Consider the following 16,558-nt stretch of genomic DNA (forward strand, 5'->3'; position numbering starts at 1 on the left):
AAGCCAGCCTCAGCTACTTAGTGAGGCTCTCAGCGACTTGGTAAGACCCTGTTTCCAAATAAAATATAAAATAGGTCTGGGAGTATAGCCTGGAGGTAGAAAGCCTCTGGGTTCCACCCCCAGTACTACAAAAAAATAAAAAATAAAGAAAAGAAAAGAAGGGGAATGGGGAGATACAGATTAGTGGTAGAGCACATGGGTCCTGACTGCAAAATAATTAAATAGCTCTATTTCCTTTTTGTTTTGTTTTGTTTTGTTTTGTTTTTTTTGGTGGTACTGGGGTTCCTGGGGTAGCCCTTCTACCTCCAGTCTACACTACACTCCCAGACCGTGTGTGTGTGTGTGTGTGTGTGTGTGTGTGTGTGTGTGTGTGTGTGTGTGTGTTTAATTTGGAAGCAGAGGCTCTTAAGCCAGGGCGGCTGGCTTTGAACCTGCGCAATCCTCCTGTCTCCGCCTCCCAAGCGCGGGGATTACAAGCGCACACCACCACGCGGGGCGTATTCCAGCCATTTCAAAAGCTGCCCTAACAAAAAGGCGGTAGTATATGTACCCCAAAGAAACATGTGGGATCTGTATAATGCTATAGTCGAACCAATCTGCGTTGCCATTGCAGGAATTAAGCGAAAGATGTTGCTCCCTGCTGCAACAACGAAGGTTCTCACGGCAGGTTCTCTGAGCTTCAAAGCTGGGGGGCGGGGTGGGGGCTGACGAGAGGGAAGTACTTCCCCTTCCCCGCCCCCCGCAGAGTCATTTCTGCTTTTCCCTGCACAGCTTGACCCGGTCAGACCCACCGGGGTGGCCTCGGCGTGACGTCGGGGCCCGAGGTGGCCGCTGGCCCTGCACGCGCGCGCGCGCGCACACCTGCTCACGCACACCTGCTCACGCACACCTGCTCACGCACACCTGCTCACGCACACCTGCTCACGCACACCCGCTCACGCTGCCCTCTCCTCCCCAGGCTCCGCCGGCCCTGCATGCCTCTGACATTATGACCGCAGAGGATTCCACCGCAGCCACGAGCAGCGCCCCCGCGGCCGGCGGCGCCCCCGCGGCCGCCCAGGCGCCCGAGGGCGTGGCGGGCGCGCCCAACGAGGCGGCGCTGCGGGCGCTGATGGCGCGCACGGGCTACAGCCTGGTGCAGGAGAACGGGCAGCGCAAGTACGGCGGGCCGCCGCCGGGCTGGGACGGGCCGCCCCCGCAGCGCGGCTGCGAGGTCTTCGTGGGCAAGATCCCGCGCGACGTGTACGAGGACGAGCTGGTGCCCGTGTTCGAGGCCGTGGGCCGCATCTACGAGCTGCGCCTCATGATGGACTTCGACGGCAAGAACCGCGGCTACGCCTTCGTCATGTACAGCCAGCGCCACGAGGCCAAGCGCGCCGTGCGCGAGCTCAACAACCACGAGGTGCGGCCGGGCCGCCTGCTGGGCGTGTGCGGCAGCGTGGACAACTGCCGCCTGTTCATCGGCGGCATCCCCAAGACCAAGAAGCGCGAGGAGATCCTGGAGGAGGTGGCCAAGGTCACGGACGGCGTGCTGGACGTGATCGTGTACGCCAGCGCGGCCGACAAGATGAAGAACCGCGGCTTCGCCTTCGTGGAGTACGAGAGCCACCGCGCGGCCGCCATGGCGCGCCGCAAGCTCATGCCCGGCCGCATCCAGCTCTGGGGCCACCAGATCGCCGTGGACTGGGCCGAGCCCGAGATCGACGTGGACGAGGACGTGATGGAGACCGTCAAGATCCTGTACGTGCGCAACCTCATGATGGAGACCAGCGAGGACACCATCAAGCGCAGCTTCGGCCAGTTCAACCCGGGCTGCGTGGAGCGCGTCAAGAAGATCCGCGACTACGCCTTCGTGCACTTCGCCAGCCGCGAGGACGCCGTGCGCGCCATGCACAGCCTCAACGGCACGGAGCTGGAGGGCTCGTGCCTGGAGGTCACGCTGGCCAAGCCCGTGGACAAGGAGCAGTACTCGCGCTACCAGCGGGCGGCCAAGGGCGGCGGCGCGGCCGAGGCGCTGGCCCCGCCGCCCGGCTACGTCTACCCCTGCGACCCCTACGCGCTGGCCTACTACGGCTACCCCTACAACCCGCTCGTCGGGCCCAACCGCGACTACTTCGTGAAAGGTTAGTGGGGGCCTCTCCCGGGACCCGGGGTGGGGGGCGGAGGGGCCCGGGCCTGCGCCGCGCGCGGGGCAGGTTCGCCCGCCTCGCCCCCTCGGAAGGATTAGGTTGGGACCCGCTTCTGATGTTAACTCTGGAAGAGCTGGGGCAGGGGCGGTGTTGTTGTTGTTGGTCGTGATGGATGTGGATACAAAGAAACCGACCTCGTTCTAGCTCCTGCTCGCCCGGGAACTGGGCTTCACGGTGTCCTTAACCTCCCTGGGTACAGCAGGAATGTGAACCGGCAGATCCCTTTCCAGGGCTGTCTTTATTTTTGCATCCCGTAAGCTGTTTTTCTTTACCAAAGTTGCTCTGACAATCCTGGGACTCGCCTTGCAAGCTGGCGGTCTTGCACGGAGCAGAGTGACTTGGGGTGCAAATCTAGGCTGAAATTAGATTGCCTGGAGCGTCTTTGCTGGCCGGTCAGAGAGCACCGCTCAGCACACGCTAGCCGCCCGCCCGGAAGCCGGGGCTGAGGTCTGCCTCCCGTGCGTCCCGCTTGCTTGCTCACCGTGTTTTGTGTTCTTACTATAAGCAGGCAGCATAAGAGGCCGAGGGCGAGGCGCAGCTGGCAACAGAGCCCCGGGGCCCAGGGGTTCCTACCTCGGGGGATATTCTGCTGGCCGTGGTATATATAGCCGATACCACGAAGGGAAAGGAAAGCAGCAAGAAAAAGGATATGAACTTGTGCCGAATTTGGAAATCTCTGCCGTCAACCCAGTTGCCATTAAACCCGGTACAGGTCAGTATAACGCAGAGGGAGAATAACCTACTTGGCCTCAACCCCAGCCCTCCCTCTGAAGTGAGTCCAAGCCTTCCAGCCCTTCTGTCTACCTGCACATGGATTCAGCTTCTCATCGGCAGCCAGGGGCTAGGCAGAAAGAAGGTGGCCTCCTGGACCTTCCTGTCTGGAGCTTAGGGGATGGTCTACCTCGGCCTCGGCCACACTCAAGCCAGACCCTCAGACAGGGACTTTTTCCAGTAGCGCTTAAGTTGTTTGACCTGTCCTCCATCTGTGGCCAAGAAGGCAGAGCTAGACCTGAGGCTTATTTCTGCTCCGGCTATCAGACGAGCTTTTTAATTTGGGGGAAATTAAAAATTTCAGTAGTGAAGACGGAACCCCGGGGCCTGCTGCATGCTAGGCAAGTGTTCTACACTAAGTTATACCCCACCCCCCCAGCCCTGCCCAGCCATTAGAACCCAGTGGGTCAGGCTTATTACCAGTCCTGAGAGTTGTAAGGTAGAAATCCCCCCTGGAGAGCCAGCAGAACCATTTGTTATTTACTGAGCAAACAGGAGCAGGGCAGCAGGTGGGAGCTTTTGCAGTTGCTAAAGCCCTGATTCTAATTTGCAGCATGCATTTCCTCCTCCTGCTGGAGGAGTAGCTTCAGTGGGGAAGGAGACAACCGGCCAGGCACCTTGAACCTGGCTTTCACCTCCAGGCCCCACGCCCCTGTCTGCCAATGTCTTGGCACTCTAGATCACCTAACTTGAGACAGGGGCTTTTGATCCTAACCTGCAAGGAACTTTTTTAACTTGGGCCTGTAAGTCCAGCACAAACTTGATATCAGCGCACAGCTCGCAAGTGTTAAATCACAGGGAAGCCAGTCCTTGGGTAAATGGAGCAAGCCTCCTCCTGCCCTCTGCTTGGCCCCATGCAAGGTAGATGGAAGAGGGTGAGAAGTCCATTCATTTTCTTAAGTTAAGGATCGTGCACTTCTTCCCCTAGACAAAAATAGAGTAGAGGAGTCTGTGTTTAGGACACAAGTTCACACTGACCTCCCAGGGCTAAAATGTTCCCAGTAGAGCCTCCATTTGAAGGAATCCAGAGAGGGCTTTTTTTTTTTTTTTTTTTTTTTTAACCTATGCAGAAATCCCACCATCTCTGCAAGGAGTTAAGTAACTCCTTGCACTGGTTTTTCTTGCTAATGCCACTGGCACCTTGAGCAATATAAAACAGATGCCCTAGCTCTCTGCAACTCCATAACACAGCCTGGGCACAGGAGTTGTCATTTCTACTTGCTGGGGAAAAGACTCCTGTTGGCAGGTTACAGTAGCTTAAGGTTTAACTAGAGAAAAGACATTCTTTAGCCAGGTAAAGTCCTGTTTCCTGAGGTAGAGATTCCTGCCGGCTGGTCTCTAGGACCAATCAGTTACCCAGTGCAACCCCACATAAAGCTGAAACGCATGAACGGCTCTGGGCCTCATCCCTTTGGCCTCTATTTCTGCTCATCCAGAAATGAGAACTTTGTATCTTAGCAGAGGTACCTGGGCAGTGAACTGTCTGGGCACAAGACCAGTGAAAGCTATGGTTGGAAAAGCGGGCTAAGTATTTGGTTACAGTTGTAGATACTTTTGATGGAACGGCTGTACCATTGTTCAGCTCCTCGGCATTTGTCTCTTTACCTTTGATCAGGACAATCTTTATTAGGATAAATGTACCTACATTTGGAGAAGAAACCCAAATGAAAGGATTCTTTGTGCTGTAGACATTTCGCTTTCTTGCTTGCCCTTTGAACACACACGGCGTGCACTTGCACAAACTCCCCCAGGTCGGGGCCGGGATCTTTTCCTTTTGATCGCTCCTCCTTGTACACTGACGCTCTGGCACCGTGGCCTGTTTGAATCTCTGCTTGAAATCACGCCATTGGACTTGCTCACAGAAAGGATTTGAGCGGGCAGTTCCCACCGGAATGCCAGTCACTCTGCCGCTCCCACCGGTATTCGTGGGCACTAGAAAATTAGACGGTTTTGTGGTTTTATTAGTTTTTTTTTCCTTCCCTCAAATTAGTAACATTGAGATCTGAGCTGGAGTGTGAGGAGCTTGTACACGTGTCTCTGAGTTGTCAGAGTAGAACCTCACCAGTGCCTGCTTCTTAGACAGTGGTGAGAGCGATCAGGTCTGATGACGTGCACCACCATTAGGAGGAGCAGGGCTGAGAGGGCAGGCGCCGCGCTCACACCCTCGGGGCCTCTGGCCTCGGGTGTCACTCCTATTCTGAGCCCGTTTTCTCAGGGCCAGAGGCCCCATCGAGTTCAAGAGCACACAGAGTAAGAGGCAGAAGAATACAGAGAGAAATTCACCAAGTGCTGTGTGCGCGTATGAGCACGTCACTTTGAATCTCACCGTGACGTATGATTACAACCCACTGAGAAAAGTTTTTTGGTTTTTGTTTTGTTTTGTTTTTATTTTTGTTTTTTGTTTGCTTGTTTTTGGTGGTACTGGGGTTCCTGGAAACCCTTCTACCTCTGGGCTACACTCCCAGACCTATTTTTATGCTTTTCTTATTTGGAAACAGTGTCTCTTAAGCCAGCACGGCTGGCTTCAAACCTGCGCCATCCTCCTGTCTCCGCCTCCCAAGTTCAGGGATTACAAACATGCGCTACCATGCCCGGCTTGAGAAAAGTATTTTAAATATTAAAAATAATTTAAACATTTTTTTAAAAAGCCAGGTGCTGTGGCACAAGCCTATAATCCCAGTACTTGGGAGGCTAAGACAGTAGGTTCGCAGGTTCAAGGCCAGCTTCAGCAACTTAGCAAAACCCCGTTTCAAAATTAAAAAAAATAAAAATAAAAAGGGCTAGGGATGTAGCTCAGAGGTAGAATGCCCCTGGGTTCAGTCCTCAGTACCAAAGTAAATAAATAAATAAACACAAACAAAGGAGATCTTTCTGTAGAAGTAGTAGAAAATGTCGGTGCAGAAGCCTCGCCCTAGAGTTTCCTTCCATGATGTTTATTGGAAAACTTCACGCCAACCTGAGTCCAAGATGAGCCAGCGGAGTTATCGCTGCCTCCCCTCCCTCCCTCCCTCCTGGGTAGCGCCTCATTCCATATACCCAGGGCGTTAGTGAGCGTGGAGAGGCCCGTGACTGCCCCCTTGGTTTTTATTTTTTTATAATGTGCTTTCATTGGTGCATTATAGTCTCACATCATAATGTAAGTCATGTTGACAGTGTCGTACATGCACTTTCACCGTGGCTTTTCAAAATACCATAGCAAGCCAGGCATGGTGGTGCATGCCTGTAATTTTTAGCACTTGGGAGTCTGAGGCATGAAGATGGCAGGCAATATAGTGAGACCGTCAGCAACTTAGCAAGACCCTGCTTTCGAAATTAAAATTTTAAAAAGGTCTGGGGGTGCAGCTCAGAGATATAACACCCCTGGGTTTAATCTCCAGCACCCCCAAAGTGTGTGTGTGTGTGTGTGTGTGTGTGTGTGTGTGTGTGTGTATGTGTGTGTGTTAGAGCCGTGATAAAGCCTCCTCCGGGACTGACACTGACAGACCTCTTTCCCTTCTTGCTTCTCTTGCAGTGGCCATCCCTGCGATCGGGGCCCAGTACTCCATGTTTCAGGCAGCCCCCGCCCCTAAAATTATCGAAGACGGCAAAATCCACACAATGGAGCACATGATCAGCCCCATTGCTGTGCAGCCCGACCCAGCCAGCGCTGCCGCTGCCGCCGCAGCCGCCGCCGCCGCCGCCACAGCCATCATTCCTGCCGTGTCCACGCCGCCGCCTTTCCAGGTAGACCTCTTGCCTCAGTCATTGTGATGTGTGTGTGATGTGGGGGGTCTTTATTGTGGACTCACTTTGTATTCGGCACTGAGAATTTACCATTTACCTCTGTTAGAACAATAGGATTGCCGGGCGTGGTGGCGCACACTTGTAATCCCCGCGCTTGGGAGGCGGAGACAGGAGGATCTAGCAGGTTCGAAGCCGCGCGCGCTCTGGCTTAAGAGACCCTGTTTCCAAATAAAAATGTAAAAATAGGTCTGGGAGTGTAGCCCAGAGGTAGAAGGGTTTCCAGGAACCCCAGTACCACCACCAAAAAAAAAAAAAAAAGAACAGTAGTATTGTGTGATACTTAAATCTTGGAATATTTTTGCGGTGCCAGGGATAGAACCCGGGACCTGCCAGATGCTGGATGAATACTCTACCACAGAGTTACAGCCTCGCCCTTATAATTTCTATTGTGACTCAGAATAAGAAGGAAATTTTTAGTAAAAAATGCGCTACCCTAATTTTACTCATATTTTTTAAATGGGGAACCAACATACAAATGCGACATGTGGGTGTTCAGTCATGGTATTGTATGTACTTTTTTTTTAAAAAAAAGTTTGAGCCAGGTGTGGTGGTGCACACTTTGTAATCCCAGCATTTGGGAGGCTGAGACCAGAGGATCGAAGTTTGCAAATAGCCTCAGCTACTTAGGCCCTCCACAACTTAGTGAGACCCTGTTTCGCAATAAAGAATAAAAAGTAGGGCCGGGGGTGTAGCTCAGAGGTCGAATGCCCCTGGATTCCATCCTCAGACCTGCAAAAAAAAAAAAAAAAAAGTTTCTGGTATTTGGGATTGAACCCAGAAGCATTCCACCTCTGAGCTACACCCCCAGCCCTATTTTTTAGTTTTGAAATGGGGTCTCACTCAGTTGCTAAGGGCCTAAGTTGCTGAGGCTGGCCTTGGACCTGCAGTCCTCCTATCTCAGCCTCCCGAGAAATTCACCCAGCACAGCTTTGTATTTTCAGTGTACGGGGAGGACATCTGTTTAACAGAAAAACAGTCTTGATAGAGCCGTTTTCTGGGAGGCAGTGGATCACAAGTACCTTACTGCCAGTCTAAATACTCAGGTCCAGCATCTTTCATCTGATTGAATAAGAATTATCCAGAAAGAGAAAGCCTTAGACTCAAAACCCTAAAGATTCCACTTCAGCTGAACTGACTGGGCCAGAGTTCTAGAGTGGATCACTTTGTACGAGCACCTCAGCGCTGGATTTTTTGTTTGTTTGTTTTGTTTTGAGGTATTGGAGATTGAACCCAGGGGCATTCTACCTCTGAGCTATACCCGCAGCCTTATTTTTTATTCTTTATTTTGAAATAGGGTCTCACTAAGTTGCAGGGGGCCTCAATAAGTACCTGAGGCTGGCCGTGAACCCGGATCCTCCTGTCTCAGCCTCCCGAATGCTGGGATTATAAGCGTGCGCCCTGCTAGGTTTTTCTTCCTCCAGTGCTTTCTGCAGAATGCCTGGAGTGACTGACTTTTAACCTACATGACTTTGGTGTTTTCTCAAATCCAAATACCTAGTCCTCATCTAAGTTTTTTAACCTGGGTTTTCCAGCATAATCAGCCCTCAGCTTCTTCTGAATTCTCTGCCACACCCCACCTTGGGACATTTTAAGCATCTCTGGCTGGTGCAAAGAACACTACTCTGAGCCACACCGGATGCCGATCTCCCGAGCCGTGGCCTCCAGAGCCTCCTGTGGCATATACCTCCCGTCACCCTCTCCTGCCTCGCAGTGCTGCGGGTCCTGCTTAGCCATTTCATGTCCAAATTTTCAAGTAGCTTTTGCAAGCAATGAAGACATACATGCTAAGCTTGCACTTTTTCCAACTGATTTCTCAAAGTGTTTCCAACCTTGACAACAAATTGGTACAGGAGAAGTAAGAATGTCTCTGCCTCTTTGACAGGACGGAAACTACAGTCCCTTCCCCTTCCCCACCGGCCACCTTCCCACTGCACCACCTCTCACCCCTGAATGTGCTATGGGGGAAGGTCTCATACCTTGTAAACACCTAGGACGGAAACTTGTGTCCCCTCATTTGCTAGGGGAGGTTAGTGCTACCTGGGGGTGTTATTGGTAACAAAGCTATAGTACTTATACTGATATAAAGGGCTTCTTAGCAAAATTAGAGGGATGAGAACAAAAACAAACTGCGCGCAGTGAAGAGGGATGGTGGTGATTAGAACAGAGCTGCCAGGAATACTGTTTACAAGCCTCTGTGCTCACAAGAACCCGGCATAGCAGGAAGAAGTGAAACTCACAGGCCCACCCCAACTCATGGCTTCAGTTTCCTTGGTTGAATGAAAAACAGTTTTCAAAGATGTCGAGTGGGTAAGCATTTCCCCCTGGGTCCCTCTTGGTTTTCCTTTAGCCCTTCTCTCTGCCGATGCTGGACTGATGCAACTGTCCCTCACTGGCTCTCCACAACAGTGCTTCCCACAGAGGCTCATTGACCCGCTTCTGCCTGGTGTTCACAAGTGCTGTCGGACCTCAGGCGGGAGATGGTGGGAGCCATCAGTCACATAAGAACAACCTAGGCTCCGGGAGGCCACCAAATTGCCTAGAGCCACATGGCTGGCGGGTGGCCAGGTTGAGGCTGTCCCCCAGCCCGCAGATGAGATGCCTCGTCTCTGCTCTCTTCTCGTATTACAGAAAACGACATCTACAAAGTGGGTATTACAGTCACATCCTGACCGATGCCACAGACACAAATTGATCACACATACTGGGAAGTTATGCGCATGCACGTACAGCTTGGTACTGTGGCTAGTAACTGCCCAGGGGTGCTCTGTGTCGTTGAGTCATGAACCACGCTGAGTTTTGTAAATTACTGCCCAGTACTAGGCAAGTGGACAGCAGCTGCTCGGAGAGTAGCCCAGCACTAAACCTCACGGTCTTCCCCTCCTACTCCTGTTTGTTCTGAAAACATGGCGCCTTAGGGTTAGGGTTAGGGTTGGGTTAGGGTTAGGGTTAGGGTCAGGGGTTAGGGTTAGGGGTTAGGGGTTAGGGTTAGGGTCAGGGGTTAGGGTTAGGGTTAGGGTTAGGTAGAGGGACGGGAGTACAGGTCCAGTGGCCATCTGCACCGAGGCAGCTTTGCTTACCTTGACATTCCTCATTTGGAAACTCCTTGTCCATCCAAACATAGCTTAAGTGTCCGAACCTCTGAGGTGTTTTCTCCATTTCTCCACATCAGTCAGTTTCCTTCACTAAGTTTCTATTTTGTACACACAGTGGTGTCAGTCTTAGGTGGGAGATGGTGGGAACCCTCAGTCGCATTGACTGGAAATTATATATGTATGATCATGAAATTTTAAGGTCACAGTTGAAAATCTCTTTGGAGACCAGATCCATTGAGTTGGTACAGTCTCCTCTCTGGCTTGAAAAAAGATTGTATTCTATCATTTAAGTATGAGTCGAGGCAGCTGGCATGTATTTAGGGGCCATATCTTAGTGAAAACACTATTTTCTTTTTTGTAATATTGGGGATGGAACCCAGAGCTACACCCCCAGCCCTAGTTTTTATTCTTTATTCTGAAACAGGGTCTCACTGAGTTGCAAAGGGCCTCACTAAGTAGCTGAGGCTGTCTGCAAACCATGATCCTCTTGTCTCAGCCTCCCGAATGCTGGGATTATAAGTATTTGCCACAACACCTGGCTTGAAAATACTTATTTTTGATTACCGTGTGGAGAGTGGACTTTCACCTCCTCTTTCCAGCATGTTCTGAGGGCACAGACTGAGTAGATGGGTAGAAGATTCCAGAGTATTGCAACTTTCCCTCAGCCTTCCAGTTCTCTCCCGTTCACCACTGGATTTCATCCTATCAAATAATGAAGTGTAAATGAGTTATATGCCTTGGGATGCGCTCTACCTTGCCTCTTTAATGTCTACTACCCATGTTATAAAACATGCTATAAATCCCTAAAGCATGGTACTTCCTTCCATATTGAGGAGTGCATGCGCCTCGTCATTGTTTGAGACTGGCTATACTCAGTATATTCTCAAGTTCCATCCATTGTCCTGCAAATGATGCGATTTTGTTCTTCTTTATGGCTGAGTAAAATCCATTGGGTATATATACTGAAGTTTTAGACCCCGAGGGTAGTTCCATAATTTGGCTCTTGTATGTAAACTGTGCTGCCGTGAACATGGATATGCAAGTGTCATTATAATCTGATTTTGCTTCCTTAGGAAGCTGCTCGGGAGCCATATCGCTGGGCCATAGGGTAGATAGATATTTAGATCCTTATAAGGGCGACATCAGATAGATGAGCAGAGACTCCAGGGCAGTGAGTGAGGGGGGTTAGGGAAGGGGGGTGGGGGACGAAGTCATAAAAGCCACCAAGAGTTATGTGCATGGACTTTTCTGACACTCTGTACCCAAGATGATGCAAAATTACAGCACACACACACACACACACACACACACACACACACACACTACTTGCTAACCCCTCTCCCTGCCCACCCTGACAGTGGAAACTTCATTCCACCCTTGCTCTGAATGAAGGGGTGATAGTATATTCACACGTTCAGGAAGGATTCTTTGTCTCTCCTCTCAGGGCCGCCCCATAACCCCAGTGTACACGGTGGCTCCAAACGTTCCGAGAATCCCCACTGCCGGCATCTACGGGGCCAGCTACGTCCCCTTCGCTGCTCCCGCCACGGCCACGATCGCCACACTACAGAAGAACGCCGCGGCCGCCGTCTACGGAGGGTACGCAGCGGGCTACATACCTCAGGCCTTCCCCGCCGCAGCCATCCAGGTCCCCATTCACGACGTCTACCAGACGTACTGAGGCCGGCCACCCGCGACCGAGCAGACAGGCCCGAAGCACCACTGAAGGAACGGATGCTTTACTATTTATGAAGAAAGAGCATGTTGGATTCGCACACATGTGAAACCTGAAAGTGAAGAATGTTAGCCACGATCACACAGATATATATTTTATATACATGAAGTTTTCACTTGTTTTTTTGTAAGACTGTTTTCAACTTAGCAGGCCTGTGTTCCCACATTTCTAAGAGACTTGCAAAGTATGTGCCTTAATACCATCTTTTAAACATTTGTATGCTGTACTACGTTTGTATAGAGGTTTTGTGTTGTTTTGTTTTTTAAGGATATATTTTCAGTATGAAGGTTATTTTCTTAACTTCTGCACTCCAGAGATTTCTATTTTGTAGTACCTTCAATAATATATCAGCTATATATTAAGAAAAAAGCACACTTGAGCAGCTAGGGAGCGATTTTGAAAAAAAATATTTGATATTTAAGGATACACACAGTAGTGCTTTAAAATACTACATAAAGCGTTATTTGAAAGGTGATGCTGGAAAGTGCAATTTTAAAATGAGTAAAAAAAAAACCTCTGCTGTATTTCCACCGGCATTAAGGGTGGATGGTGTTACCAAGATCCTTCTAGTTTTTAAAAGAAATTAAACAATCTCTCCTCAGCCCAACATGGAAAAGACTCGTTGCTGTCGGAGTCCAAACACTGGAATGCTCTCGCCTGCCACCCAGCCTTGGGCTCACTCTCCCTGTGCCTTTATTGCTAAACATGTTCCCTCCCCCATCGCTAGTCTAACTTCAGAGTTTGGCAAGTCTAGGACAGATGAAGAACTCTGATAGAGAAGACAACTGGTGACTTGTACTTCTTCCTGGGATTTTGCTGGGGTATTTTGTTTTGATGCATTTGGGGGGGGGGGGGATTTGGGTTGGGTTGGGGAGGTATTATCTTCTCTCTGTGCTACTTTTCAACAGCGGAATACGTGCAAGCACAAGGTTTTAATATGTTTGCATAAGATATCTTTGCATAGCTATTTAATTGTCCAGAGTAAGACTTTAGTTCCCTTTCTGATGTTTTTATTTTATTCATTTTTGAAGTATGAGTTTTTAGAGACAAAGAATGTATGTTTTTGGAGACAAGACCCTAAAGACTCTTGTTGGCGAAGGTTAAGCTTCTGTTCGCCTCACCGTGTTTCGTGCGCATCGCCTGCGGTCCTCCAGGGTGCCGGAGACAGTGTGCTTGTGGCACAGGGTTTTCCCTCATTGCCGTGCACTCGGCAAGTGAACTGAATCGGGCACACGCATCCGAGGAGGAGCAAGACCCACAGGAGCCAAGAGTCTGTAAATATCTTCTAGTGCTTCTTAGTCCTGTTCATGTTGCTGAAGTTGATGGTTACATAGTTTAATGCAAAAGGAAACCATTTTATTTCAATGTTATTAAAAAAGGTTTGTTTTATTAGGAAGTAAATATTTTTGTCGCAGTGTTTCGTGCCCGTTTTAAAGGCTTTTGTTTAGCAGAGTGAATGTAAAATACAGTAGAACGTTAAGATTGTCATCTCTGTTGTGAAATGCGCCAACTCGGATCGTTGTAAAGGCTCCACCAAGGAAGTGAGGTGTGCAATAAGGTAGCAAAGGCGCGGTGGTGTTCTTATGTCATGGGAGAGGCCCGTCACAGCATTCCACTCACTGGATTTTTGTTGGTGGCTGACTTCTTATTTGTGGATTAAATATAGGATCATGCCCTTAGCAAATGCTTTTAGATTTTTTTTTTTTTTTTTTTTTAGTTAAGAGACTCTCAGATGCCTTTTCCCCCTCATCTCGATGGGATGAGTTTTTATATATATAAGGAATATTTATTTAACTATTCTATGAAATTATTGAGTGCCTGTGAAGGCCTTTAAACATGGCTGATGTTCCTTTCCATCATTCTTGAGTGACATAAAGTACTTGTGCAATGTTTCTGGTGATGTACCCAACACGCTGCATCCAGACCTGAATCCGCTGGAGCGAGGAAGCCAACAAGAGGCAAGTTGGGTCAGATCCTCCTCCCTTGACTGTGTGAAAGGAGTCCTCTCCTTCCAGTGAGGGATGGCCACGGAGGCCATGGATGAAGCCCTGATCCAGTGTTCTCACTGTATCTTACATGTGCCTGGAAGTATCTTAACATGGCACCTGCCAACTACCTTAAAAACACATGTTGGTGACTGCCAGCTAAGTGATCAGTGAGCCTCCTAGCTGTGGTCTTACCTGTTTCTTTTGTTTCGAAACCATTTCATGTACACTACTGAGGTAAGTTTATAACTTGAAATGTGAACTTTTTTTTTAGGGTTAAGAACAAACTATATAAATGTTTTTAAAAAAGTTTCAACCTTCTGTTTCAAACATGCAAGTAGTTTAGTAGTTATCTGTAGCCGCTTTGTACTTGAAAAGCTTTTTAGATCTTGGTCCATTTTCAGTACATTCTTAGGATGTATGTAGTAAATAAAGCTTTCTTTAAAGCAATTTTGAGACTTTATTTTAAATTGTGGGTTTCTTTTGGCTTTTTGGGTTGTTTTGGAGGGGATGGTCCTGGTAATTGAACCTAGGGGCATTCTACCTTAGAGTTACATCCCCGCCATTTTTATATTTTATTTAGAAACAAAGCCTTGCTAAGTTGCTATGGCTGGCCTTGAATACTGAGATTACAGGCATGTGCCCATGTGCTATCATGCCCAACTGAGAGATTCTTTTTGAAAGAATTCTTTAGAGATTCTTTTTCCCCCAACAAATTAGAAAAAATCCTTTACAGCATGGAAGCAATTAAGTAATGGGCAGGTTATTGTCCTGCCTGTGGCTTGGAGTCACCGTGGAAGATAGGTGACAGAGTTAAACTGTAAGCTGTCAGTGGCCTCCACCCCTGGCTCGGGTGGTAGGACGCTGAGCGCTCATACACTGCTAAGCACTGGCCGCCCTCCAGGCTGACGTCTGTTCCCGAGAGCTTTGCACTCAGCACTCTACACAGAGGCTGGTGGTGCGACCGTGACTCGTCTGGTGACCTGTGAGTGTGCAGGGTGGCCTTGACGTTGGTCACTGCATCAGAAACCAGAGCTTTCTTGTTTCTCCTTTTCCCAGTGCACAGCAAGGTTAACACAATACCCCCCTTCCCTTTTCTCTAGAGATCATCTCCAACTTCAGACAGTATCAGCCAAGCCAAGCAAGTGATGAGAGAGAAAACGAGTTGTCAGCAGAATTATTGTACTTTTCAAACTTGCTCCACATGGCTTCGCCAGTGATTAAGATAAAGAATTTACTTTTTTTAGGAGGAGGGCGCTGGAGGTGCCACTCAGTGGTAGAGCACTTGGCCAGCATGTGTGAGCCTGAGTGCCATCCCCAGGACTACAAAAAAAAAAAAAGAAGAATTTTACCTTCTTACTTTTGAACCTGGGTCATGGACTCCTGCCTTACATTTCCTTGAATCCTAATTTCCTGCTTCCTGTTCAAAGTATAGAGGCCTATTTAGAGGCAGAACAGGCCTGGAAACTTCCCAGGGAAACAGCTCATTTGCAATGCTTTTAAGAGCAACAGGACCTACGGATTTCTTCTTGCTCTAAGACAAAGTACAGGCACCCTAGAAGAGTCACACTTTGTGAGTTCGATGGATCCCGTTAAAAAAAAAGTTAGCAATCACGCGAAACTGCTGTGGCCCCACTGCAGGTGCCAGGTGTCCTCAGGGCCGTGGCGTTGCTCCTCCCACTCTCCACCGAGAGGACAGACTCTGCGAGGAGAGGGGTAGAGGCGGGCTAAGGTCAATGCTGCGACTGCGACCCGTTGGCCTCTGGCTCCATCCCGATGCTCAGGCGGACCAGACCCATAGTAACCACAGCACTCCAGGTCACACAGCTGGGAAAAACCTGGGCTCAAATCTGCACTCAGACTCCAAGGCCCAGGTTCCCTAAGTAGCACACTGACCCTGGAAATGGGCAGGCCTAGCCTTCTGGAACAAGAGAAGATTTGGTACCAGCGCGGTTGGCTTCCTTTCTGCTGACTTTTCATATGCAGTCTGGGGACTGAGAACTGAAGGCTGAATGGCTGGAAATGCCTCTTCTCAGCCTGGAAGTCACAGCCGCGTGAGGTTGCCTGGGAAAACAATGTGTCCTGGAAGATTTGGGGAATCTTGTCTACCAGGATCCCAAAGATGATGGAGGGGCTGACCAACTGTCATGGGAGATCAGCTCTACTCTCCCAGATTTGTTAGGTGCTGGGGATGGAACCCAGGACCTCGCACATGCTGAACACATGCTCTACCTCGGGGCTACACAGGTGGACCTCTCCTTTATCCCTCTGATCCTAGAATAAATAACCCCTTATCTTTTTATTTCAAAAATATCTATCATGAGCCCAGGAAAGAACAGTTAGCAGAGTCTGATTTTTCTTGGAAATGACCTCCATTATTACACGGTATATATTACAAAGTCAGACTTTATGTCCAAGCGGTTTTTTAAAATCATTTTGACATGGCTGTTTCAGAGAAATGACATTTTGACCATCATAATCCTAAACAAAAATAATTGTATTTTCAGCTTTATAAAGACTTACAGAGTAGGATGGCCCGGGCGTCCTCACCTTATTCTGCCCCTTCTGCATTTCTCATCCCAAAGTTTAAAGGTGGGATAAATAAAATAAAAACTGGAAATGTCGTAGGCACTTTTGTAAAAGGTTACTTCCATTTAATTTTGAACTGTAGCATAGATGTATTTCCCCATAAGCCACCCCCCCACTTTTTTTTTTCAGTGCTGGGAATCAAACCAAGGGTCTTATGAATGCTGGGCAAGCATGGCACCACTCCGCCACACTCTCAGCCCAAGCCTTTTCTTTTATCCACCCATATCTTCAGTATACATTTGTTGAGTCCAACTCTGTGGTAGCACAGTAGAAAACTTTAGAGAGACTGAGAGTCAGCAAAATCTACCCTTTCTAAAGCCTTCTAGAATCTGAAGACCGTCAGAAACCTCCAGACAGCACCTTGCGAGAGGGGACCCCACCCCAGGCTGGGTCAAAGGCCAAGAGAGGTCTGGG

The 16,558-nt window shown here is 49.2% G+C and overlaps 1 protein-coding gene across 2 annotated transcripts; it reads left to right on the forward strand.

Annotated features, from left to right (window-relative positions):
- Window positions 1-988: 988 nt before the first annotated feature.
- Window positions 989-11,516, forward strand: RBM47 (RNA binding motif protein 47; the record flags this gene model as incomplete). 2 transcript variants are annotated; one of them, XM_080698170.1, is made up of 4 exons in its annotated part: window positions 989-2,123; window positions 2,695-2,901; window positions 6,472-6,683; window positions 11,280-11,516. In XM_080698170.1, the coding sequence occupies 4 exons, from the start codon at window positions 989-991 to the stop codon at window positions 11,514-11,516; spliced, it is 1,791 nt and encodes a 596-aa protein (XP_080554296.1). The 2 variants fall into 2 exon arrangements, with proteins under 2 accessions (XP_080554296.1, XP_080554297.1); XM_080698171.1 differs by lacking the exon at window positions 2,695-2,901.
- Window positions 11,517-16,558: the final 5,042 nt, after the last annotated feature.

The sequence above is a fragment of the Muscardinus avellanarius genome, assembly GCF_963383645.1.
Source record: "Muscardinus avellanarius genome assembly, chromosome: 6".
Classification (NCBI taxonomy): domain Eukaryota; kingdom Metazoa; phylum Chordata; class Mammalia; order Rodentia; family Gliridae; genus Muscardinus; species Muscardinus avellanarius.